Source organism: Eleginops maclovinus, chromosome 1 (genome assembly GCF_036324505.1).
Source record: "Eleginops maclovinus isolate JMC-PN-2008 ecotype Puerto Natales chromosome 1, JC_Emac_rtc_rv5, whole genome shotgun sequence".
NCBI classification, from domain to species: Eukaryota; Metazoa; Chordata; class Actinopteri; order Perciformes; family Eleginopidae; genus Eleginops; species Eleginops maclovinus.
The window spans coordinates 14327379-14354172 of NC_086349.1; the positions used below are offsets into that span (position 1 = coordinate 14327379).

A 26794-nucleotide genomic window follows, 5' to 3' on the forward strand; every position below is an offset into this window, starting at 1 on the left:
GGAGCTCAGAGGCCTTTTTATAACAGCCCAGGGGCCACAGCAGCCCCATCAGGGCCAGGGGAGGGGCATGCACACAATACTACAAATCAAAACAAAATAATTTAACCCTTCGTCTGCCTCAACGGGTTACAAGTTTAAAAGGCCCAGAAATAGTCAAAGCAGTACTTCATACTAGACAATGACTCTATAAAGATAAAGCTAGAAACACACTGCAGATTAAGGGGTCCTCTGAAATTGCGATGACACGTTAAAGTTATATGTGGAGGACAGAGAAGAAAACATATACTTTGAATTATTTCATTTTTACTGTCAGGGCCTTTCAATTTCAATAGAGTACCATCAATGGTAATTTTTGAATTGATTGATTTCTACTACTTATGTAAAGCAAGTAATGTCAGTGGTAGAAAATCGTATTCATAACACCACTTGCCAATAGCCACGGACTGACCTTGAAACATGAAAATATAAAAGCAGTGGGCATGTGGTAGGCGGAACCTGTGAGCTGGTAGAAATTGAGTGCAGAAGGAGTTTTGCTTGATTTCCACTTATTTTTTATATTTTTACAAGCACAGGATTGATATCTTTACAGGCCCAACTTATGATTTTCTTGTTATTATTTTCTCTGCAATGAACAGTTCACATTTACTCCAATAAAAACGTTGATCACCAAAGTACAAACAAGTGTTGTGCTCTCGATTGGTACAAATGAGGTTGGTGGCAGCAGAACTGATTAGGCACAGTTTTACTTTGTGTGTATGTGTTGAACAGGTTTGGAAGCTCATGTCGGATAAAGCGCTGTAAAATCCACGTTTGGAGAGGAAGAAGGGAGAGCTGGCCTGGCATTGAGCTTCTGCACTGGAGCATCATGCTGACCAGGGCAGCTGGAGGGCCGGCCACAGCCCTCTGAAAGGATTATGCTGAGCTCACACTGCTTTTCTCCTTTCACAGATAGAGACAAAACGCTGGCAGCAACAGTTTCTGCTGGTTTCTATGTTCTGTTTGTCTTGCAATCGCTATTGAATCTGTGTAGTGATTGAATGGCATCAGAAGACTATACAAATACATATACGTATATACCAACAAAGATGTAGGTCAATTTGGAAGTTGTAATATATTGTACTTTTTCATTTAACTCTCAAAACAACATGGAAAACAAAGATGAACAAAATGTACCACCATCATATTATGAAGAATTGCATTTGATAATATTCTGTTGTCCTGATTCTCACAGTTTATCAGTTTGTCAGTTGGTGCACCTCTATTGTGATGAGTATTGGGCCCTTCTCATGACTCCCACAGTCAGTGGTAAGCCCACTTTTGTGGGTATAATCCCAGAGTTTAGTTTTACAGGGGAGGATGTTAAAAAGGTGCTTGCATTGTATTTTCCTGTTCCCTAGGTCCAGACTGCTGACATACACAATAACATAAAGCCTCTAAACATCTCACACTGAAGTAGAAGCTCTGGCCCAATCTCGCCTCACAGTGGGGAAAACTTGTATTGCAGAACACATAGTATTCAGCAGACTTCAGAGGGACCGATTTAAAAAGCCTCAGCAGGTGATAGTTATGTTCAACTCTCTAAAGGTGATGACAATAATCCACAAATGAAGCGTCTTTTCAAAAATCTACAGTTCTCATGCTCATGAATAATCTATGACCTTAACGGATGGATTATCAATTAATAGCAGATCAAAAAAGCATCCCCAAATTATGATGTGTCCTCTTTGCTTTTGAAGAAATTATCTACTACAGTTGCTAGGTTTTGAGACATCACAAAACAAAATGAAAATACACGGAAAATCCTAACCATAAGGGATAGTACCATTTCCCCTTTGCACATTAAAAGTACAAAGGAAATACCCTGTGTTATACTAAACAGAAGTGAGAGTGCTTTCAAACATTGCCACTCGCGTTTACAAACTGTTTCATGGAAATGTGTGAAGACCATTTATTTATTCACATTGTCTTACGTGCATTGAAAAACAAATGTGTATCGTAGGTCATTTTTCCCTTTTTTTTTAATACTGGCTCCATCCAGTTACTCCAATGTAAGAATGAGAGGCACAGTTCATTATTTCATTCAAAGTGAGTACAAGGCTTCAGCAGACCAAACAGTTAGACACATGAAGTAGAAATATTAAGGCTGTCTGTTCAACGATCTGAAACAGTTTATTAGAAATGTATACCAAAACTCCCAATAATAAAAGCAATACAAACACAGGTGTTTAACATGTTTTCAATCAAACACACAAACCTCCAAAGCAAAGATCTAGTGTATGATAAACATTCAGAACCTGTATTGTTTAAACTAATTGGGAAAATCTTGGTAGACTATATAGAACTACTGCCCTCACCTCAGTATGCATATGGAAGAAAGTTACTATTGTATCAGCTACAATGTGCAATGTTATTACACTGGCATAGTTAACTCTTAGCAAAGAATGTACCACTATTATAATCTCAACACAAGCTTTTAGTTGCACCAACATATCAGTTTTTTCCATTTGCTGAATTATGTTTTACAGTTAAATTGTTAAATCTTTGCAGATATTGGCATACATTTGTAAACCCATTTGAAGCGGAACTCCTGCTTCTTAAATTAACAAATAAAATAAGTGCATTTTACAATACAAACATGAAAAGGGGGATTTCTATCATTAAAAAAATCTAGGTTTTGGAAAATAGGTACTTTTTCTTCTTCTTAATTACAAATCACAAATCACAGCCACATGTGGCAAAAACAGAGAGACAGAGAGTGTAAGACATCAGCACATCCCATTACAGTCATTTAAGAACAATAACAATGTCATTTGAACAGAAGTGCCCATGCAGAACACAACAGCAAAGCACAGCACTGTATGTCTCTATGGACTCCTGTGCATGTCAGCATCCAACCATCTCAACCTGGAGGGGTTTCACTTTGGAAACTGCATTATGAGATGAGGTCCCTTCTCCACCATGGCTGCCAATGTAGGTCTCTCTCTTCAACAGACTTTAAACTTGCTTTGATTACTACTGAGGTGGCGTCCATATTCATCTACTCAAGGTCAGGCATTTCTGGAAAAGAGACACAAATGTGATCAGATTTGAATCTTAAACTCAACTTTTTATGATTATGATACAACAAATGCAGAACAAAATAAAGTTATAACAGGTAGTACATAAGAAATGTAATTAAAATGATGACAACATTACAAGTCAGGTCTCAAGAAGAAAATAACATTTTTGGATGAAGTTAAGTGAACTCACACCTAAACATACCCATCTGGGATTTCATTGCAAAAGTGAACCACCTCTTACACAAGCCATTTTGATTGATTAAAATGCATACTCCAGTAAGAACCATACCATAATACCATCATATATTGGATATCATATCATTTTCCCGCCAACTATTTTATAGCTTGCTTAACAGATCCTTGTCAGTAATATTTGAATGCACTTGACACTGCCTAGCTACTGGATACAGTGACTACCGATTACCATTGAACAGATGACTCTTTCAGAATAGGACTTACTTTCATCATCGCTGTCTGCAGATTCATGCTGCAAAACAAAAACAATAAAGACAATTTTTCATACACTCCAGAAGGTAAATTTCGCTTTGTTAAAATGACTTTAAACAAAACATCTGTCGCTGTAATAGATATAAAGCATATAAAAAAGTACTGCATGTAATAACCTCCATACCTCTTCTTCTGGACCATCTAAATCAGGTATATCATCCCCTCCCATTGTGTTCATCATCTAGAGAATTGAACAGGAGACAGAAATCATTATGTCACCACCACAGTAAATCTGGACATACTCCCACTTCATTCACCATGCTTACCTCTGAGAATTTGTCAAAACTTGACAAGTCCTCATCTGAGTCATCCTCCCAGTCTTTCCAATTATTGAAGTCCACACTCAGCCAGTTGCACTAAGAGAAGATATATTCCTCAACATTCATAAAAGGTAATCATTTTGGGACTACCCAAAGGTACCATGGTAACCGTTATTATGTTGATATTAACCAAGCTGTTAAACCTTCTTAAACATCAAATTCAAATAGTCTTAAAGGACATTTCAGGAGTACGGAGAGTGAAAGCTTGCATCATAGTAGGATTATAACCCAGGCCCAAGTGCTTTTTTTTTTAATCGATGTTTTTCTAAAGGGTTAAAGTTACCTTTGACTTTTCTTTCGTAAGACGTGGCCATGATTTCCCAGCCTCGACTTTGCGTAAACAACACAACACAGACCTGTCAGTGCGTCTGTATTTAGACTCCTGTGTGGAAAAGAGAGAGTTTGATTAAGGCTTTGAAATAATCAAATATGTGGGAAACTGCAACCTTGTCTACAGTTCACAAACTTACTTTGGGGTCAATCTCCCCGAAAAGGTCCACGGAATTCTGTTGTTTGATATTATTTGTTCCACTTACGCAGCTGTAAGGTGAAAAAAGGTCATGAGATTTCCTATAAAAACACAAACAATTCGCATTGCTTCTTCTTTTTTTAAACATACCTGAATTCAAATTTGGACTTGTCAAAATGTATTTTCACATCTTTACTGTCCTCCACGCAGAAGTCTACAAAAACAGAGTCACGTCTGTCATACCACTTGGCTGCTGCAGGCTGCCTAAAGACAATGAGAAAACATGCGGAATAGTTGTCAATGATATAACCTATTATCATCCATGCTTCTTCTAATCTAAGATGCTAATGAAGTAAACAGTTCAAGCGTGTAGTTTATTGAAAGAGTAGGTCGGTGTCATATCTCACAGCCAGAGGGTGGCCCACATGTACATTTAAGGTCACGTTGACGATAGCGACACTCATTCAATTCAGATAAGCATACGAGTCTCTGCAATCTCATGCACATGTTCACTTTAAAGTAGTGACAGCTTCCTATAAAACAAATTACATGACATGCCCTTCAAAAAAAGGAGCTCCTGCTAGGATTTTATTTTAAAATAGTGCATATATGTCATCACATCACAGATTATCATTTAGGGAGGCAAGCATTAAGTTTCAACGTTATTGTTTGTACAGTGAGGAGGACAACATGACAACATTTGAAGAGTGCAGGCTGTGTTAATCGTGTTGCTGACAAGTGTTTTTAAAGTGACGTTAGCTTATATTAGCTTAAGTAAAGTCTTTTGAGCTAATCATGACACCACGTATTTCTATGGCTAACATTCACCTTTCCTTGGTTGGCATTAGCCTGCTAGTTTACGGTTTGGCGTTAAACTGATAAAGAAAAACTTAACTAGAGACTAATATCGTATGGAACATGATGGAGCCACGTTATACAAGGCTGGTGAGATAAAGTTAGCTGTCATTGGATTTAACGAGGATTTGACAGTCGTCTAAGTAGCCCGGCTGAGGCTAACTCGTGTTATTAGCTGTTAGCTTTAATGTTAGCTGGTTACCAAGACTAGTAAGCTACTTAGCAACGCAGTTGACGACTAAATAGTAAACACAAGACTTACATCTCCACTGTTTATAGCAATTAACCTCCCTCGCCGGACCACGGTATAGATTATAATATAACCTAGCTGTGGAGCAACGTAAAATGATAACTGAAACCGAAACAGTTAACTCTAACGTTCACCGCTGCTTGAGTCTCGCGTGATTTCCTAATGGTGCGTACACACCGACCGGACACTGTTGACACACGGATATGTCAAGCCTACGCGGACAGTCCACAGTACGGGCGCGTGCACGGGGCTTCATAACCGAAGCCGTTAGAGACGGTTCCAGAACGGGAGAGAAGGTGACTACTACCTGACAGATACACAAATAATGTCCTCATAGCTGTGTGACGGCTACAAGCTTATCATTTCAGGCCAACGTGAAACCTTCTACCTTGGTTGTCTAAGGGTGAATATTAAGATCCCTCAAATAAGCCAAGTCCCTGTATTGAATAGTGTACTACAAAATGTATGTATCAAGTAAAAACAAGGCCTTAGGTAGAGAAGGGAGAAGTACCTAAATAAAAGTAGAAGTACCAGAGTGTAAGAAGAATACTCTGTTACAAGTAAAGTAAAGAAGTATTAGCATTAAAAATATACTAAAATTACCCAAAGTAAGAGTACTCCTTACCCAAATGTGCCCATTTCAGAATAATATATTTAATGTTGATTATAATTATTGATGCAATAGAGCATTATTAAAGCTGGTAATGGTGCTGCTAGTTTCAATTACTTTTTTATAGTGCGTTATATTGCAATACATTGGAGTGAATACTTTGCTTGCTTTATCATTTTTAAAGTAGTAACTAGCTGTCAAAAATGTTGTTGAGTAAACGTATCAATATTTACCTAATTTAGAGGGGTATAAAAATAATGTGGCATGGATCAAGTTATCAAGTAAAATAAAACTTCCTCACGTTGAATGGATATTGATTTCAAACCGTAGGCAGATAGAATTGCATTGTGAAAGTGAAGTTTATTAAAACATAGATGGTGTCTTAACCATTATACTGTTTTTTTTGCATTCAATCTTTACTTCATGATGCATCATTGCATCCCTTGCAAGATCCTCCAAAGCAAATAATAGTAAGTACATAATATTAAAGGTTAATTTCATATCATGAGTCCAAGATGTCACAGACCCCATCCCCCAAAAACATACTGCTGATCATACGCGCAGAACCGAGAGTTAGTGGATTTCTGCATTAGGAGATAATAAAAAAAAAAAAGGACTTGGCTTGTGGTTAATGTCTGAACAGAGACAGGCACACATGCAGTATTAAGAGCCAAAGCATTTCACTTCACAGCTTGCCTCTCAGTCGGCTTATTAACAGATGCCTCTTTCTTTAGCACAGCACTCCGTGATGTCAGAGTGAAGCTTTGCTTTATCAGTTTAGGTGCCCCATAGGAGTGGAGGCTGTCAGATGCACCTGCTTAGTGGTGTTTGACTTGTAGTGGTTGTCTTAGTAGGGCCAAAGCACTCAAGCAGCAGAAAAAGACATGTAAACTGACAGATGACTTTAAAGGCAAACATGGTCACTTTGGGAGCAGCTTCAAGCAGTTGGACTCGGACAACAGGCAGGATAGTCTGAGAGGCAGTTTCACTGAGGCTTGGCAGCAATCAATAAAACAAGTGAAAAATAGCGTGGAGGAAGTGAATGAGAGAGCAGCTGGGATAGAATACCCTTGCCAGGGAGCTGCTGTATGTGTGTGACATTGGAGATGAAAATATTTGACATAATAGGTGTTTTACACAAACTTCACTGGCATACTATAGTGAAGGATTTGGTGGATGGATATGGTGACAAACAATACGTTTTTCTTTACAGCTCTCCACCTAGAGCCAGACGTGCATTTCAACGGCGCCAAAACGGTGTCAGGCCTTATGCGGGATAGGGAACACTGGGGGAGTAGACATTTTCGAGATGAGAGGCTGGAGGTAGTTGACAGATGGGAGTTTTTATTGGCCACAGAAAAGGCTGTTAAGAGTACACAGTATAACTGTTCAATCCTAATTTCATCCCATTTAGTGGAGGAGAAATTAAGCCCAGATGAGAGTAACTGATACACTTTTGAAAGACATTGTCAGCAATTGATTTTAGGCCTATAAACCTCTTTGAAGCTTATCTATCTACATCAATCTGTAAACCTAATACGTTTTAGGAATGCAACATTTTCAAAGTTCTATATCAACATTATCTCCTTGTAATGTTCTACCAAATAGGTAAATATTATGTAATTGGGTTATTTCGATTAAAAGATTTACCCTTTATCTCAAAGCCATTCTAGATTTTAGCCTTACAATAAAACATTCTAATTAATTAATCATAATTTAAGAAGAGACATCAGTGTAACCAGAATTTTTCCAAGAGTTTAATGTAGCTAGCATGTTACTTAAACAGGGAATGATAGTTTGCTGTGCTGCTGTCTTTTTTTTTTACCAGTCACTCATTTGAATGCATTTTTGTGATCTGAAAACACAACATCATACATTAGTGGGGTCCAGTTGAGAAACATTTCACCTACAACATTATTTTAATGATGCCATTTGTATAATTTGTAGAGATGCTGATCTCCGGGTGTGGTAAAAATGTTTGTGTAGCTCTAGATATCATCACAAAGAAAACTGTAAAGAAAAGTTTTGATATAACAGATTTTACATAACACTGTATGGTGATGATAAATGTACATAATTCTTGCAGTTAATCAAAAAGGGATTGGTTAACTACTTGTATTAGTTGGAAATTAAAATGTTATCTAAATTATTGACATTTCTTTGTTACAACAGGAAAGTGTCACAAACTAAAAACAAGAAACTACAATCTTACTAATTTCAAGTTACACTTAATAAAATAGCAGACAGAACAAGGGGTAACCCTCTATTTCCTCAGCCTTTTTTTCTCTTTCTGTCTTTAAAAAAACGACTTTTAATACGACTTTTCTACTCTTGATAACAAGGTTTAGTTTATGACACGTTTCCTTTAAATAGCAAAAGTCAAGACAGTGATGACGTCAGCTAGATGTAAATGCTAGAGCTGTTCCATATGCAATGAATAATGCAACAACTCCTGGTAGGCTACACTATGATGCAGCCATGTAGGGCTTTACTGACGTATGATTATATTTTGTGATTCACAGCTGGAAGACCTACATTCATGTAAAACTCATTTGACAAAACATCTACACACCTAAAAAAATCTATTTTAAATAAGTGACTACAAGATTGTTATGAGGACATATGCTGGACTCCGAGGAGGGTATTTGTGTGTGTGAATATTGTGACCTTCTCCTCCAATATTAATAGAATATGCAATTTTCCCTCTGTTTGTGGCTATAGTTTCAATATTAAAAATGTTCAGTGGTGGTACATAGTGTAATTAAGTAAATGTACTCAGATACTGTATTTAAGTAAACATTTAAGTTACTTGTACTAAGTTTAAGTATTTCCATTTTACAGTAAGTTACTTTATACTTTTACTCCACTTCATTTTAAAATTATTGACGGCTTTAGATTCAGACGAAAACCATGAGTCTATGTTTTGGTGAGCTAAAAAAACTTTTAAAAAACTTGCTTGGATCAGCTGGACAATGAATTTTCACAAATCTGAATAGAGGGATGTTACTTGAGCTTGCAAAAAGTAGACTTTTTACTGATGTTTACAGTGTTGCTTCAAGCATTTTATAATTTAATACAATATCAGCATCATTAAGTTAGTTAAGATAGTTAAGTTTTTTTTTTATCAGATTTTGTTATTTGAATTTCCCTTTTTGCCTTTGCTATCACTCTCATGGTGCTAATAACCTGCTTCTAAGTTTTAATCAGACCGGAGTACTTTTTAGGTGTTGATAGATAGATGGATAGATAGATGTAGCCATATACCTTTATTTATTCAATGGACACTTGTGGAGATGGTTTACAAAAAGGAAAAGAAAATATGTACATTCTGAAAACATAAATTAAAACTGGGAGCAGCTCAATGTGTAGGCTATTGTGTGCTCACATAGAAAGCTATGTCCAAACAATACATTCTGTCAAAAGTATCAAAAATAACATAATGACTGTCAATACGTCAGTGTACCGTGAGAGACAGCTTAATTTGCATTATAACTGAATGAGTGGGTATTCCCTCGATGGAGCGTAGGCTGACTCTTGTGTGAACTAAGCGTGTATTGTGCGTTATGATTAAAGCTTTTAATCACGACAAAAGAAATGATTCAGTCACAGCATGAGGGAGGAAAAACACAAACCACTATTGCCAGCCAATCATGTCAGCACAGTGACGAACTTCCTGGTCACACTTTCTCGTAAGTCTCAGTCCCCTTATTAATGGGTATGTTTGCTCCTGCACAGTCAACAGAGAAGAGGACGCGGAGTGAAAGCACAGGCACACACTCAACATGAGAACAAGGGGCAAAGTATCTGCCGGGAGAAAGCTGATACACAGCTAGAATGGTTAAAGCCAGATAAGAAGAGTAACTACAAATGCTATTTACTCTGTGATTCGCCTAGCCCAAGGACGTACGAGGATAGCAAACACAGGCGAGACTGGGGTGCAGGGTTTGGATGGCATTTGCCAGAGCCAGGAAAAGGATCTAAAGAGATTTGAAGTGGATATACGTCGGGATATCATGTCTTGACTGCAAAAGGAATTATTTGCGGATTAACTGCAGCAGTACGTCAGAAATAAAGGCCTCATCTGATGGAGCACTGTGCTGTTTAATCCACTAAACCTCCCTGACTGACCGCGACGAGCTACGGCAAAGGGTGAGGTACGGACGAAATCGAGGGGGAAAACCACTTAGCTAACTGTTGACGATAAATGTATCAAAGGCTAAAGCTAACGTAGCGAAATCGCTGAATTTCCCTTTGCTCCTGCGGAGAATGGCTCAGTCAAAATATCGCCGAGCAGCTGTGATAACGCTTGTTCCAGCCCTTCAGTTTTTCTTCCTCTCTTTTTCTGTTCAACAGGACGCTTTATTCACAATTGAAGGGATTTATGGGATCACAAGGTAACCTCTCAACCTAAAGAAGTGTCAATCTTGTTTTTGCATGTGGTTGTCGGTTGGCTTTCATGTTTTCCGCGTACAGTATGACGGGTTTAGTTTCCTTTGTTTACAGTCTGAATCTCTGAACAGCTGATGCGTCCTCAGCAATGCCGCGATACTGCCTGTTGTATATTTCGTGCTACATCCACTGTCAACAGCTGTCCATGTAGAGATACTAGATTCACTTGCACTGTCACGCACATATAGCCTACACTACAAATAAAAACAAAATTGATGTTGCTTTACATTTGCACACACTTAAAGGCCACGTAGACAAAAAAGTAAAGCCCCAGTCAGGAGAAACCAAAACACTAATATAGCCATATCTGAGCAAAATATACCACATTTCCCTGCATTTGAAAATAGCATCATGTGGTAGCACATAAACTGAGGGAGCAACTTCTGTAACTTGATGGATGCTTGATGAAACACGTGAATTGTGTTTCTTTTCATATCTTTGTTCATATAATAATGTGCTGATGACTTTTATTGTGGCTCTCCTTGCAGTTTCCTCTGATGAGATGAGTGTGCGCGCTGGCCAGGGCAGTGATGAGGTGCTGGTTTCACAGGCAGTGTGGGATTACCTGGCTGCAGCTGGGCGGCCCTGGCTCATTGACTTCCAGCACAAGCAGGGGATGAGTGCTGGTATCGTCAGGCGAGGGGAGAGGGGGGGATGCTGCGCTGTGAGGCTACAGCCCGTGGAAGGCTCCAGGAACGGTGGAGCTGGTGTGATGGATGGACCCATCTCCAGCGAGACACGAAAAGCTTTCATTGACTTATGCCGCTGTGCCCGCAAAGAAATGAGCAAACAGGATGGGGGACCCAAGAGGAAAAGGGCTTTGCTGCCTTGTGTGGGACTCCTGGAGCCTAACGGAGAGGGGAGCCTGCTTCAGCCTCCACCTCCCCAGCCTCGGCGTTCCCAGAGACAGCAGCAGAAGTTCAGGAAGCCTGCAGATGAAGAGGCCTGTGCCATGCTCCATGAGGCAGCCCAGAGGAAGGACATTGACTCCAGCTTGGCATCTCGTAGTGAGGCAGAGGACAATAGTACTTGTTCAATCTGCATGGGGGACATAGTGGAGAAGACTACCTTGGAGAGGTGTGGCCATTCATTCTGTCGCTCTTGCCTGGATCAAGCATTTAAGGTGAAGAAAGCGTGTCCTGTTTGTAGGCTTGTGTATGGCCAGTTGATTGGGAATCAGCCTGCTAACGGTACAATGATCGTAGAGAGAGATCCTCATCTAGAGCTTCCTGGCCATGACGGCTACGGGTGTATCTGCATCATCTACAGCTTCCCTCCTGGCCTACAGGTGGTGAGTAGACCATGTGAAGATGAAAACATAAAGTCTCATAGCAAAATATGCAACGTTCTTAAGCACAAGTTGCCTTGGTGATTTAGTCAGATTAAAATACAACCAAATTTGTAACACAAAAAATGTGCATCTTTTGGATCTTCGATAATTTTATCCATTTTATTGGTCGAACTTGTCCATTGGCTCAATCCTCAATTTCATAAAGTTATAAAAAAATATTTCTTCTTCAGCTCCTGACTCTTTATTGCCAACGTCATTCAAACTCTATTGTGCCAGTTTTGTTTGACGTCAAGGCCAACAAAACCCCTGATGACATCAGCATTATTTTCTTGGACTTTACCCTGCATGCCCAAGAAGAAATTAAACTGCATTACAAGCTGCTCAGTAATTCCCCTGAGAAGTTCTGCAAACAGACCATTTGTGTATAATAGGTGGAGTTCCCCTTTCTCTCGAAATAGATTCAGATAAATGATTTTGGATTAAAGGAAATGCTGCATTCAAAAAAGGCATGTCACAAATGATTCTTAAAAAGAACACAATTGCAAACATACTCCTTACAAAAACATGTAGCAAATGCAGTTAAAATACTGTACAAGACATGACCTTGGAAAAACAATCACTGTAGAAACAAACAGCCCCAGATCCCAGTAGATGGACAATTTTTTTTGAAGCTATTGATTTTAAATGATCTTGTTTTCAACCCCGTCAACAGCCCGAACACCCCAACCCAGGTGTTCGGTACCCAGGAACTGACCGTGTGGCCTACCTCCCTGACAGCCCTGAAGGGAACCGTGTGCTGGGCATGCTGCGCCGGGCCTTCGAACAGCGCCTTATCTTCACCATCGGTACCTCCATGACTACGGGCATGCAAAATGTCATCACCTGGAATGACATTCACCACAAGACCTCATTATGGGGTGGGCCCCGATGGTATGTATGGGCTTTTAGCTGGAGGCAAATGGCCACTGAGGTTAGATTTGGTAGTATTCTTAACAAACTCCCCAACAGGTAGCAGGGAAAGAGGCTCGGATGTGACCGACAGATGTAATTCAAGTTCCTGACAAGGAAATGCTTTCAGTTGATGTCCTTGGCTAGATAGCACTATTGCTGCCTGAGCTCATTCAGATGAAGTGATGGCTTTTTTATTTCTCCTGACAGTTTTGGCTACCCAGACCCCACTTACCTGGTGCGAGTGACAGAGGAGCTCAGAGAGAAAGGCATCACGGCTGACTGACAGCATGAAAATGAGTCTTCCAGGACTATGAAAGACTTTCCGAGTGTCCTTGCGGTGGACATGACTCAGCTCCAGGTTGTGCTCTGAGACTGCCCGTTCCTCAAAGGATCGCTGAAGACGAGGCCCTCAGCAAACAGGCGTCTAATGCTGCTGCAGAGCCCGCTACCCTCCACTGTTTGTTCCTCTGTTGGTTCATCTTTCCTCCATAATTCAGCTTAACCTAGTGCTACAGTTGGAGGAAAGTAGTTTGAGTGCAGTGCATTCTTGTATTACACAATCCTCCACCTGTCACTGTTCGCAACAGGGCCCCTATCTGATGCACTTATTTAAGAGCATTGTGGCGTGTTGCAATTCATGGTAGTTATATATTATTTAGGACATCTAAATTTAATGTTATAAAGACAGGTGATGTTATATTTATGTTCATTTTTACTCTGGGGATAACCATTTTTTTCTCCAACAAGCACACATTGTTCGTTTTATCTCAGAAATGTTTAAGTTGGTTTTTACTAATTATCTGTTGTAATGATAGTACTTGTGTTATAAGGCAGAATAGCACTGCTTCAATAGAGAGAATTTATTTTCAAGGGTTATTGCAATCTAAAGCACTCACAGGCACTTTTGTAAGGGAGTCCTTTTCTCAGTGAAGTCAGTCATAGTTTTTTCTTCCTCTATGTGGAAGAGTGCTCAGAGCAAACAGGTCTGTGCGGCTATCAGCTCTTAGCTCGGTGGCTACAAGTTGATGTCAATTGCTTGGAACTCTTCATTTGCATTCGATTTACTTCTCCACTTCCACTTTAGTTAAATAGGAAAAATGTACAATTGTCTCACTGCAGCACCTTTTTTCTCAACCTGCATTTGGACCTTCCCGTGGGTTTTTGCCATTTGTCACTCCAGTTTTTTCAAGATGTCTCCCAGGTGTTGAACACATTACCTCTATTGTGGGTAATGAGCTCATCCAATTACCAGATTTATGACGATGTCAAATATCAAGGGCATACAGACCAGTTAACCAAATCAAAGGCACAAAAGCTCTTTAATTATGTATGCCTCTTTCCCTGTCAAACTGGGAGATTTGCCAGGTAATCTTCTCATTTAACATGAAAGAACTGACGTAAATTCTGAAACGATAATCTATGATACAAAAAAAGGAAAAATTAATCTGATTTAGGGTGGGGTATTGATCTCATTTTGTTGTGCCTTTCCTACATTCACTTTTGATAAAAATCTAGCATGATGTTACTTCTGAATAGTAAGCAGTTTGGGCATATCTCAGTGTTAATTGATAGGTAAACAGCATTATGTTTGTGAATATACTATCTGGCTTTAAGTACAAATACAAGACGGTTCATGAAAATATGTATACTAATGTGTATTTTCAATGAGTTTCTCTATAATAAACATCCTTAAAGTCATAATGCTGAAAAACCATCAGACTGGAACAGCTGTATGTGTGAAAGTGCTTTGCTAAGTGCAGTAACCTGCTTGGCTAGTGGTACATCATTAATTTGCCTGGTTAGATCTATACATATAAGACCATTTTCTTCTGCTTTCAGCCCCTTTGTATTTAAGTTATGGGACCAACTGAAATATTTTTGGGACACAGGATTGTAGTTCACTAAAGCTACTGTGCAAACATTTCTATGCATTGCGTGACTGAGGAGGAGCCAGCAGAATGGATCGTTGGAGAGATTACACATATTACAAGTTGATTGTTAAGGAGAAGTTGGAGTTTTGCTTTTTCTAATTGTGTTGATTCGTACTTTGTTGATATTCAGAAAAATGTGCTTTACATTTTAATACTTGAATAAAAAGTTATGTTTGGGTTTGTGTTGGATATTCAATGAAGGACCTAAATAAACCAGGAGCATCACGAGCAAACTTGTGTCCATTTGGAAAGAGTTTGGGTTGTCCCCAAGTCGAGAATTGATCTGAACTCCCAAGTACAGTTTTGATTTAAATTATTTTTGCATATTTTCATATTATATTACATTATACTTCTGCTTGCACTACAATTCACTTACACTTCTAATTATCATTATAGGATATATAATTAACAAATAAAACATGATGTATTCATAGTAAATTCAATTACCCAGCAGTATAAACAGTAATTAAAATAATTGCCACCTTTAGCAGCTGAAACAGTACCGTGATAGACATATACATTCAGAAATACAATTTAAATAGTCTTAAATGGGCCATTGTGCTTTAATTTAGAGTAAATGAAAGAAGCCCATAAATCGAATACAAAGAGGTGTGTTTTATTTGTCTAGGGTAGTAATAATATCTGGTATGAATTTGGAGTCATTGGGTCACATGACATGGAAGGGATATCTTAGTGTTTTTCTAGAAATCGATTTATGACACATCAGTAACAAAACGATACTTACCTAACCAGCATCTATTTTAATATTTTAACATCATGTCCTTGGTCTTTTTGATCTATCATGGTTGAAAAGAATTGTTATGGAGGAGTGATGCTGATACAGATGGGTTTTTGTACAATGGTTGATGTGTACATCTACCTAAAAAAGCTTGCCTTGTGTGTGTGAAATGTACCAACTACCTCTCTGAGATTACTCAAATCAAAGGATTACTATTACATTAAAATGGAGTGACAATGTCTTTAGCACCAACCAGTGGAAAAGCGTTGGTACTTTCCTTAGCTTGACGTCACACACTTCAAACACATCCTACAAGGAAAAGGAAAGACAACACCTCTCGTCACACCGGAAAATAATGGAAACCACACCAAACAACCACTCCGGTGAAGTCCCTAAAAGTATGGAGGACTGTGCGATTTGCTTGGACACAGTTAATGAGAGGAAAACGTTAGAGTGCTCTCACTCTTTTTGCTCTGCTTGTATCGACTCAGTTTTTAAGTTGAAGCCTGCTTGTCCGATATGCAATACCTACTACGGAGAGTACACTGGGACCCAGCCGGAGGGCACGATGACGGAGATGCGAAGCCGGCTGTGCCTGCCCGGCTTTGAGCACTGCGGATCTATCGTCATACAGTACAGTTTCCCAGCAGGGATACAAGGGGTAAGGCTGCCAATGTAAGCTACAAGCTACCAGAGTAGGCTACATATCAACAGAGCTTGTTAGTTTCACTTCATCGTCAGCTGTTTGTGATTTAAACTATGTCCACTAGAGGGTGCCGTTGTTTGTTATGGTCACCGCTACACAGCATGCCCGTTTTTTGTTTTGTTTTTATCAGTTAATTGTTTAAAAAACAATTTTGTAATTATAACAAAATAAGAAGAAAATGTATTACAGTAGACAAAGGTAAACTTATGAAAAAATAAATGTAATTCAGTTCCATGAAGATAAAGTCAAAGAAAAATGTAAATAAAAAGAACACACATGTAAGTATTTAAGAGACTTCTAAAATGTTATTGTGTATTGTTTGCTTCGATCTTTAAATGTAATATAACATTTTAATTTATTCAATAACTTTATTTTAACAATGTTTTAATTGGATAAAGTAAAACAAATTGATTTTGGAGCTGCAAGTTGATAAAAATAAAATACCAGATGACCTTGCATTGATGCTACAGTAGCAGACAGGGATATTTTCTCTATAGATTGTACATTTTACAAGCACATTTTTGCCACATTTGAGCCATTTTACTAGCACATTTTAAAATCAGCTATATCAGTTTGTTGTCACCCGAACATTATTCACCAAAGAAGATCTCTTCCCAAAGATCCATTCTGTTGTTTTAAAGCAACACCCATTGTACAAACGTTTATGTATAAAAATGTTAAATATAAAATATGTAAGATGAGTCAATCATCTCTAGTATATATATGCTGTTGTTTACCAAATTACAGCCCGAACACCCAAACCCTGGGACAAGGTACAGCAGCACGTCTCGTACGGCCTTCCTGCCAGACAGCGAGGAGGGTCAGAAAATCCTGAAGCTGCTAAGGAAAGCGTTTGACAGGAGACTCGTCTTCACCGTTGGTCGGTCCGTCACCACAGGCCTCAACAACGTCATCACCTGGAATGACATTCATCATAAGACAAACATAAAAGGGGGTCCACAGTGGTATGTACTGTAAAGTAATCAGTTTTTTCAACCGTAAGCGTAAAGAAATCTGTCTTGTTGGCACATGGCGAAAAAAAATACTCAAGTAGTGATTAAATTAAATTACAGGTGCTTGTACACAAGTATTAACATGTTATTCTACTTTAAACTTCTACTCTATTACATTTAAGAGGGAAACAGTTTACCTTTTACTACCAATTGTTTGACGGCTTAGGGTTAGTTTTCAGAGTTGTTCTGTCCAAAGATAACATTGTATCTCCAAATGTATTGATTTTGAACGTTTGCGTTTAAGTGAAGGAAGGTGTAACTTTTTTATGTGTTGAGACCAGTGTCCTTCTCCTTAAAGCTAGATAAACTATTCAAAAATGCTCTTGGATGCATCATTACAAAGCTAAAAACCAGGGCAGTTTTTCTGAGCTCGTCAACAGTTGATCCTTTAAACAGTCCTCAAACCCAATGAAGCTAAAACATTTGATGAGCTTAGAGACTTTATATGAAGTATTGCTGTAAATTGAACCACCCAACAGTATGTAAAGGAGTTTAAATGAACACAACCTTAAACATGTACAGCACTGAAGAAGCCACAATATTAATGCAGCAGTAATGCTTATCCAAAATCCTTCTATATAATAATAGACACTGGCAGGATGTTTTAAATTGAACAATATATATATTTTGTATTTATATTTGTATTTATTGTATTGTATTTAGCTTAGCCTGCTGGGAAATTCGAATTGGTTATAGACAAAAGTATTTCATATATTCAAATGCTGATCTGATGATGGCTCTAGATTAAAGTTGAGGGATCAACAAAGTAAAACATCATAACTATCTAACAAATGTTAATGGTGGGGTGATTAGACAACCCTAACATATGTTGCAAAGCCTTTTAAAGATACATTGCATTGGATACATAAAAACACAGGTTCAGTGAGCTTAAGGTAAAGTTTTTCACCCTGAGATGTACTTACTGCAGCTTGTCTTTGTCCCTTCCAGTTTTGGATATCCAGATCCAGATTATTTGTTGAGAGTTCAAGAGGAGCTTCGTCTTAAAGGAGTCACACTGGATGACTGATGGATAAAGACAATGAGAAGACATCAGTTAACTAAATTTGACTTTTTGTATTATTACAAAGGCTCTGATTTCCAGTCGGAAGCTTTTGCAGAACTCCACGAGGGATCGAGATTAATGCTGCTTACGTTTTTACTGAATGAAGTCGATACATGAAACTATAATCTTGAGACATGAAGGTTAGTGGCTTTTCCAGAGAGTTATCGACTGTCTATGCAAAGAAACTCTTTAAAACACAACCTGGACAGAATGTGATCCAACAAAACAAAGATTACAGTTAAGTGAAAGGGGGTTATACCAATCATCAGTTTTTGTTAATCCAAATATTTTGAGAAACCTGGATCCCATATCTGGACAATGGACATAGGACACAGATTATGGGGTAAAAGCACTCGGAAATGAATAGGTAAAGCTTGCAAGAGAAATAAGATGTATGTGATATTGTCATAGTTTATTATGTTAAAAGGATGATGTGATATTCACTGATGCCGTGGCTGAACATAGTCCCCAAGAAATGCACTATTTACTAGCTGTTTGAGGACATAATTTAGCAGACCAAAACACATTTCCCCTATTTTTGGCACGGTTTAAAAAATGTCTTGCCAGGAAAGTCAGAAAGTATTAATGGATAGACTTACGGCTTGTTGCTTTTGGCGGGGTATTTTGGCCTTATTTAAATATGCTTTTAGATTATCACCAGTCTTATCCTATAGCACCTCTAATACCATAATAACTAATTTGTGCCTTCATACTACATTAGTCAATGTACTAGTGTCAAACCAGAGTAAATGGAGTCCAATCATGTCTTAAGTTTAAAAACATGTCATTTTTACTCCGTGAATTCCTGCCTTTTGCCAGTCGATACACTAGAGGGCGATGCTCTCCTTTAGAAAGAAAGTCTTTGAAGCGTCTGCTTGGTATGCAGCTGTATCATCATCACAAACCCTCAGCCCTGCAGCACCTCCCAAACCTCATCGCCCCAAGTCAGTGATATAGCAGAGCATCTGCTATAGATGATGAGTCATGTGTTTCTACGGTGCCCAGGGCAGTTTTAGCAGCAGTGTATTCAGAGTGTTTGTATGACGGAGCGAACAGCTATCACCTTGTTTGACCACATTGAACTGATCTTCTCCTCATTTTTGTTGGGATGTAAATATGGTTAAGGCTGAGTTGTGTTAGTTACTTTGACAGACAAACACACATTCAATTGAGGAAGTCATGGTGATGACAAAAATAATAACGCTCTTCTATTGTTGATTGAAGTGTTAAATGTGTAGCAAGTGCCCTACCTATCACTAGCATAACACACCTGAAAACATTTATTAAATTATTCATGCAGAAAAACTGGATGCACAAGCCCTGCCTTTGCTCGGCTCAGCATGCATTAAACCAAGTTACAACTGAATCTGAAACATTTCCAGCTGATCATCTTAGTGGCATGGGCATGGAGTTATGGGATGAGGAAATAGCTTTAACCCATATTTCAATATCAGAAAGAGTGCACATGTGACAGGCTTACAGTAAGTGGGCTCTGGTGTATAGCGGCTGGGGGCGTTTCTGTGGCCTCGGATCTAAGGGCATCTGCTGCCCTAACAAAGCAGACCAGAACCCATCTGGTCAAATGTACAACCCCCCCTCGCCTTTTCTCCCACAATTCATCAGTCATCCATTTATAGCCAGCATCACTTTTCATCTCTTGTCCTCTGATCAGTTTTTTATTAACTTTATGGGTTTTTTTATCTGCCAATTATTTTTCCTTTTTGTTGTATGCCTGTTACAACTGGATACTGTTGTTTTCTGTTGTGTTTTATAATTTATATATTCTATGACTATGTTTGATATCCTTTTAACTTGAGAATGACTTACAGTGACAATTTGAGCTTCCTAAATAGTGGAGCAGATCGTGACATCTAAAGTAAAATGGAGCATTGAACGTACGGAACCAAATATACAGGGAAGCACTGTAGGAAATGTAACCTACATTTGAATACAAGATATTCCATGGAAGTAAAGCTTAAGATGCAGCAGAAGACATCATACCATCCGACTGTATTTCTTTAGGTATTATTGTTCATAGGCAAATTATATGACTTAAACTGAAATAAAATGGCATGGTATCAATATTTTGTTTACTTTTTTTGCCAAAAGTGTATACTCAAATTACTCTTTGCCCTTCTCTGCAGGTATCTCCCTTTCCTGTCATTGTCCTTCTGGACATTGTGTATTAGGGGCAAGGAATTACAGAAATGTTACCAGAGATATAAATATGTATCAATGATTATGCAGAGCAATTATGTGGGCGGATAATACTTGCATCAATGTAAATGGCCAGTGACAAGCCTCCACTACGAAATGCATTGATGACGGAGTGTAAAGAAGCTCTCAGGGTATGGATTAAGATGATACATCTGTAGCTGCTTACATTCATCTACATCAAACGTGGCTCTGCTCTGTTTTGGCAGGATAACTTGAATATTCCCCCTCTCAGGCGCTGAAATTAGCACCATGGCTTTGGTGATCTTTGGTTTCTGGGTGTTACTAGACGGCTCATGAAAAGGCTCCCAAGAAACACATAGACGTGCATACCCATCAGAGCAGAGATGTGCGGTGTTTGCTGTACTAGAGATGATAAGAAAATCATTATGTGACAATGCAGAGCTGTTGTTCTCGCCCCCTCTCCCCACTGTGCTCCTTAATTAGAGTGTCTCTGGCTGTGGGGAGAACCCTGGCACTGCGCCTGCCTCCTCTTCCTCTGGTGCTTATAACACTCAATCACAGACATACCTGTCTATCTGGGTGCAGATTGCATTTCTGTCCCTTTAGAAGTAACTCACACACCCTACATATTCATACCTTTGATGTTTTTTTTCCTCTTTCAATTCCAACCTTGACAGAGATAAAGATTTCCTGTCTTTCCTGAATTTTGAAGTATCTATATCCAAATCACGAAGGACAAATGAGGACGTATCAAGCAGTGTTTGTATGTTAGGTAAATGGACAGGAGGAGGCTGAGGAGGCATCTGTCTACATACACAGTCTATGTGTGACAGTATGTCAGCCCACACTGCTGCCATGCTCATTCACTGAGCCTAAGGCTGTTTACTTAAGAACAGCAAAGTGAAGGTGGGTGTGTGGTTGCTTCCATGGATTTTGTCTGTGTGCCCTTGACTGCATCTGTGCATACAGTATATACGAATATGCACTAGTGATCACTTAAGTGTGTGTTTATCGTGGCAGTTTCTCTCATTCTGTTTTCTGATTCATAGCTGGGACTACACAGCTTTTGGTCTGCCTGCTTTAGCAGAACAGACCCTCTGCTTTTCTTAGCAATGCTGACAGATTTACTGACTTACCTCACAGACAGGACACAACAGCCAAGCTGGCAACTATGGGGATCTTTGGCTTGGTTGTCAGCGTCACAGATTGAACGCTCTGCTCAAGCTGTTCTTCTTTAGCAACAGCCGGGTTTCTCCCCAATGTGAGAATAGCAGGTCCATCATCTATCTGAGAGAGATTGAAAATTCCAGTAAATACTTCTTTAAAATTAAACATAGGAACGGTGTACAGTTATGTATAAAAGTGTTTTGAGTCATATGACAAACTCACACAACTCCCAACCGATATCTCAATCGTGTAAAACTGCAAAAACAGGCTGTGCATCGACATGAAACATTCAATAAAAGCTGAACAAAACCAACTACAAATATGGTCTAGAAATATTTTCTGGGTGAATAGAAAGAGTGAAGAGTGCCGCCAAACTACTTTTGTTGTCTTTCCTGTCTGCATCCTCAGCCTTGGCCATCCACTCTCAGACTGACAATTAGCTGTGGCTGTCATGGCAACTAGAATGACCTTTGTCACTTTCAAAATGAAAAATCTCAACCAAGGCCCTTCTTTCTTTTGAACAGCTGCAACAGCTGTATGGGGCTCTTTACACATTCATAGACTTTCTTTATTTATTTTACAAGAACGCACACCAATGCCGGCAGAAATTGCTGCGGTTGGACACTGCCCCATGCCCCATGTCTTCACAGATGATCTGTTTGTTAAGTGATAGTGGATTTAATCAAGATAATCGCATCCTGGTACATTCTGTATAATGTGTTTTTCAGGAATTTTCCATCATTTCAACAAAGGTTTATTTTCTCCAAAACTCAAAATAGTCACATATAATTAAAGAGCAAGACACATCAATATAAAACAAAGACAGGATAAGATCTTAAAACAAATGTAATAAAGGCTCACCATCTTTAGGAAATTAGCACCTATTGACATGAACTAAGAAACTAAGCGAAAGAACTAAAGAGTAAGATTAACTCCTTTTACCAGAATTGCCGCGCAATGCAGGGTGAAAAAGAGGGAGTGCAGTTTAAGAGTGATCAGGTGAACTTAATCGGGTAAACGAGGAGTGACAAGGGTAAAAACTAGATCCAATCAGTGAAGTAGGCAAGGAAAGATAATTGAAAAACAAATAAGCATACCATACACTGAAGTGAATAGAAAGTATGACAACTGCATATCAAATAAACAGTTAGTGCATCTCCTGTGTTTGAAGTTCATTCCAATTCATTCAAAATGTCGATATTATTTAAAGAATTAGGCTCAGGCACGACCCTGAGAACATGCTTTAAATGCTTTACTTCAAAAATATAGTTTAAATATAAATATAGACTAAGAATAAAATGTGCTTGCACTGTATATTGTATATTGCTGTGCCAATGTGTGGGCTGAAAAAGCTTCTCTGCTGCATCTGAGTGCACCTGCTAACAGATATTTTGGGTCACAGAAAGATTATCTTCTACCCTTGTGTGATGTAACTACTGCTTGGAAAAATCTCGGTCGAGCATCTATGCAAAGACCTGATACCGATTCCAAAAAATGTTTTGCTAAACCTACAATTAACAGAGTTATACCAGTCTATAACCGGTGTTTTTAAATATCGTAAGGTCAAATGTGTGAAGGCGGGTCAATACTTGCGGTTATAGTGGGCACCTTGCTTCACCTGTGGTTTGTTGATGTGCAGTGACGTCACACTTCCAGAGGGCCGAGCAGGAGATCTTACAATTAGCAAATGGAGCAGCTGCACCTTATGGCTACAAACACCTCACTCAGCAGTTTAGCAGATGAATCATAAGAGTAAACAGAAAGCTTAATCGTGTCAGTTAGCTGAGTATGTCGTATGAGTAACCCTTTCTACTTGTCCTTGTATGGTACATAAATCCATGTGATCCATAGAAAAAGTTGTCATATGCTAATAACCTACTGTAGCAGACTATAGTCCTACCAGTAAGTATGGCAACACACCCAAAACAATAAAAAAGATGCTGATAAGCTTGTCGTTCATCTTTGAAAATCCTTTTCCAAATTCATTATGGTACATCTTAAATGAACAAAAAACTGATTTAAAGTCCCAGATTGCCCATTTAGTTTCTTGATTTGCAAGATTAAAAATATTGTTTTTACATTTGACCAAACAATTGCGAAATTACTGTTGTATAATAAGTCAAACACAATGTAGATATGAATATTTTTTCTCCACTGAAGAGTTTGAACTTCGAAAGCCATATCGGTAATTAGAGAGAGATGGAGAGTAGGCAGAGTGAGCATTTAAATATAGCCAGTGTGGCATCCTGCTTCCTGTCACAAAGGTGCCTCTAAGCCTTACCCTACTACAGTCAGTATCAAAGCAGGAAGGATAGCGACTGGGGGGAAAAAATGCATATTTGCTTATCAAAGGCGCCTACCAAGCAGCTGTGAATCAGAAACCGTGGAATATGTGAGTCAAAGAGAAGAGGAAGAAGAAACAGAAGAAAGAGAAGAAACAGCTTTGGGAGGGAGGACACAGACAGAGGGCGGATGAAAATCCTCCACGGGAATATCTCCGGAGCTGATGTGTTGCATAGTAACAGACTGCATTCCAGAAATCTAGACCATGCATTGAATTAAAAACAGTTTTATCTCATAGTAGCTTTTCTTTTCCCCCAACAAGGTGCATTATAATGATGCATTATCCAAAAAAGGTACAAGGTAAATAGGCCTGTAGGATTCAGATAGAAAACATTTGTAGTTAAATTCCAAATATGAAACTATTCATCATTGTTCTCTTGAACCATGCTCATTGGTAACGATGCTCCACTTCTCAGTCTGCAGGTTGGACACATTTGAACTCTGACCAGGGAATCACTCCAGAAGGGCAAAGCTTTATTGTTTTGTTTCACTTTGTCATAATTCTAGGGTCAATATATGAGAGGCAAAGCAAATATTTGGTAAAGTTAGAGCAACTCTGTCTACTTATTGTGATTCTCTCTGTTGGACACTGTAGGATTAATGGCGTATGTTGGCGTGCCACCCAGACTCTATCACGCAAGACATGGTTACCTAGTTCATCAATTAGCTTTAAGATGCTTCAATGTCTAAACTGCATGTGCTACTGTGAAATACTGCTGCATGTCAGTGACCGAGGCTTATACTGTAAATATCCGCCAGGCTCTGCTATATTGTAAGACAGGAAGAGGCCCACTGCACACACAGGACTGATACGTTTTCTGTGAAAGGCATCAACCCAGAGCTACTGTTTCCTTGAAAATAAAATCCATACATAATACAGTTGCCTCTATAATATAAAAAAAGCCAACATGCTTTCATCACAGATAAAACAGCTACCTGTTGTTGTCATGACAACATATCCCTGCAATGAAAATTGTTGCAGATCAGTACACGGAGTGCCAGTTAAATAATTACACTGGTAACAAAGCCTTGTGACCATATAAGCCTCTCGTATGTTCCCTCTGTTTGATCTTCACATCTTCTCTGCAACTTGGCTCATTTCAGTTTCCTGTGGATGCTACCTGACAGCTAAGACCTCTTCCCAATGCAGTGCTTATGTAATCCACATTGGCTCTATGCTTCAATTCCCCCTTTTAAGTATGTACATGCAAGAACGTCCCTGTAGTGTGTGTATTCTCAGTGCTTTAACAGCTCCCTTGTCACTGAGGATCAATGTCATTGCTGTACTGTAGTGTTTCTCTGTATCCAGCCCTGCTTCTTTAACACTCCAGTGTCCATATTAGCTGCAACAAGGCAAACATGCAGCATTTCTCTCTACAAAGTAGTAAAATAGAAATGAAGTTTAGACATCGAGCTATTGAACATGTCCTACCATCTCCTTTTTCACCCTCCCCCTTTCCTCACTCCTTATTTCTTTCTGCCCAACCCCCCCAGGAAAGAGCAGGAGAGTTATTGCTCAATGGGAGGGCCCTCTGGTCCAGCATGCACCCCAGACTTAACCGAACACACACCTCACACTCCCTCAAACCATTATAGGCACATGCTCCCGCCTGTAGCCATGGTTCCCTAAAGAGGAGTGGCGTAGACAAAAATGAGCAGAGTGCTGTCTGCAGAAGCCTCTGCCTCCCTTTTGTCTCTCTGCCATCCTCCCCCCTACTGCTATTACTTCTCTCATAGCTGCAGGGACCTTAGGGATAACAGTTGCACACTGATGGAGATGTGCACTGTTTGGAGGAATGCACTGGTCATTTTGATGGATGCTGAGTTACAGAGCAGGTCCATCCATACTTAGGCTGCCTGCTTTTGATTCAGGACTTTGATGTAGTGCTTTTGCACATGAGCACTGAGTCAAAGGCAAAATGATGGCAGTGAAACACAGCAGAGACACAATATGGTGTAATTATGGAGTAATTATCGCTGCTGTGCTCTCAGTCTGCTGCATCTGACCTAATCTAGCATTTTAATCAGCATGAAGGACAAAGCATCGGACTCTGCACTGGTGCAGCTGAGGGGATGCCGCTTATGAGTGTACGGGATGTCTCTATGTTATTTAGGCTTGTGCAGACACACGCAGGATGTGGGCATGCGGCCAACTGTGTGTGTGTTTTTTTTGTGTCAACAGTACAGCCCAGTGCTCCTCCTCATCCTCTCGTGCTCAGAGTCTTTCACATTGTGCACAGCAGAGCACGGCTTTGTGTGCGGTTGCTCAGTGATCACAAAGATGGGTATAGAGCATGTGCATATTGTGTGTGCATGATTGTTCACTTTGTTTATGTTTTGGATTGGTGCACTCACTGTATAAAATGCAGAAAATAGAGTCCCCAACATAACCTAAGAAACTAACATATATGGATATTTTTACAAGAACTTTGTATGGAACTAAACATACACTTTTCTATTCTTTTCTTCTATCTGCAGTCCTTTTAATTCAATATTAAATCATAGTTATGTGCAACATACTCTTGATGAATGAGCATGATGAACAATATTTAGATGTACTCGATTTTATTTTCTACCAACAAATACCTGCCATTTCATATTAACTAGATTGGGGACATTTGCTCCTCTGGCAAAAAAAAAGCAGTTAAACGACGCTCGCACACACACACACACACACACACACACACACACACACACACACACACACACACACACACACACACACACACACACACACACACACACACACACACACACAAATAGTGTATAAGGATTAGAATAAACCGGTGATTACTCATCCAGCCCACATCTGCTCAATGTGCACAAGGTATGGCACAAAACATTTTGGGCCGACTCGGGTAAATGCATAAGGATGTGTCCTAAAAACAACACA

The 26794-nt window shown here is 39.2% G+C and overlaps 3 protein-coding genes and 1 long non-coding RNA gene across 8 annotated transcripts; 2 read left to right on the forward strand and 2 right to left on the reverse strand.

Annotated features, from left to right (window-relative positions):
* Nucleotides 1–2150: 2150 nt before the first annotated feature.
* ptges3a (prostaglandin E synthase 3a (cytosolic)) lies at nucleotides 2151–5677 on the reverse strand. Its single transcript, XM_063891722.1, has 8 exons — nucleotides 5473–5677; nucleotides 4506–4619; nucleotides 4357–4426; nucleotides 4170–4268; nucleotides 3833–3922; nucleotides 3691–3747; nucleotides 3519–3546; nucleotides 2151–3057 (listed from the first exon to the last, which is right to left on the reverse strand). Coding segments are annotated over exons 1-8 (480 nt in total). The 5' UTR covers nucleotides 5475–5677; the 3' UTR covers nucleotides 2151–3037.
* Nucleotides 5678–9757: 4080 nt separating this feature from the next.
* Nucleotides 9758–14868, forward strand: dtx3 (deltex E3 ubiquitin ligase 3). 5 transcript variants are annotated; one of them, XM_063881175.1, is made up of 5 exons: nucleotides 9758–10224; nucleotides 10424–10464; nucleotides 11008–11810; nucleotides 12523–12740; nucleotides 12969–14868. In XM_063881175.1, exons 2-5 carry the CDS (start codon nucleotides 10452–10454, stop codon nucleotides 13042–13044), a joined length of 1110 nt encoding a protein of 369 aa, XP_063737245.1. In that variant the 5' UTR covers nucleotides 9758–10224; nucleotides 10424–10451; the 3' UTR covers nucleotides 13045–14868. The 5 variants fall into 5 exon arrangements, with proteins under 5 accessions (XP_063737245.1, XP_063737253.1, XP_063737263.1 ...); XM_063881183.1 differs by having other exon boundaries at nucleotides 9758–10219; XM_063881193.1 differs by lacking the exon at nucleotides 10424–10464.
* A 664-nt stretch (nucleotides 14869–15532) lies between these two features.
* On the forward strand, nucleotides 15533–20297 carry LOC134862998 (probable E3 ubiquitin-protein ligase DTX3). The gene is made up of 3 exons (XM_063881215.1): nucleotides 15533–16092; nucleotides 16885–17102; nucleotides 18099–20297. Exons 1-3 carry the CDS (start codon nucleotides 15787–15789, stop codon nucleotides 18175–18177), a joined length of 603 nt encoding a protein of 200 aa, XP_063737285.1. The 5' UTR covers nucleotides 15533–15786; the 3' UTR covers nucleotides 18178–20297.
* LOC134863008 (uncharacterized) lies at nucleotides 16442–22541 on the reverse strand. The gene is made up of 4 exons (XR_010165608.1): nucleotides 22420–22541; nucleotides 21528–21678; nucleotides 18074–18173; nucleotides 16442–17054 (listed from the first exon to the last, which is right to left on the reverse strand). It is a non-coding gene; the product is annotated as an uncharacterized LOC134863008 (long non-coding RNA).
* Between the last annotated feature and the right edge of the window lie 4253 nt (nucleotides 22542–26794).

Coding starts and splice junctions, on each gene's coding strand:
- ptges3a (XM_063891722.1), bottom strand. Junction 4,427..4,505: donor AAGTCCAAATTTGAATTCAG/GTATGTTTAAAA, acceptor TTCACCTTACAG/CTGCGTAAGTGGAACAAATA. Junction 3,547..3,690: donor TAGATGGTCCAGAAGAAGAG/GTATGGAGGTTA, acceptor TTTGTTTTGCAG/CATGAATCTGCAGACAGCGA.
- dtx3 (XM_063881175.1), top strand. Junction 11,811..12,522: donor TCCCTCCTGGCCTACAGGTG/GTGAGTAGACCA, acceptor CCCCGTCAACAG/CCCGAACACCCCAACCCAGG. Junction 12,741..12,968: donor TTATGGGGTGGGCCCCGATG/GTATGTATGGGC, acceptor TTCTCCTGACAG/TTTTGGCTACCCAGACCCCA.
- LOC134862998 (XM_063881215.1), top strand. CDS start 15,787: ATGGAAACCACACCAAACAACCACTCCGGTGAAGTCCCTAAAAGTATG. Junction 16,093..16,884: donor TCCCAGCAGGGATACAAGGG/GTAAGGCTGCCA, acceptor ACCAAATTACAG/CCCGAACACCCAAACCCTGG. Junction 17,103..18,098: donor ATAAAAGGGGGTCCACAGTG/GTATGTACTGTA, acceptor TGTCCCTTCCAG/TTTTGGATATCCAGATCCAG.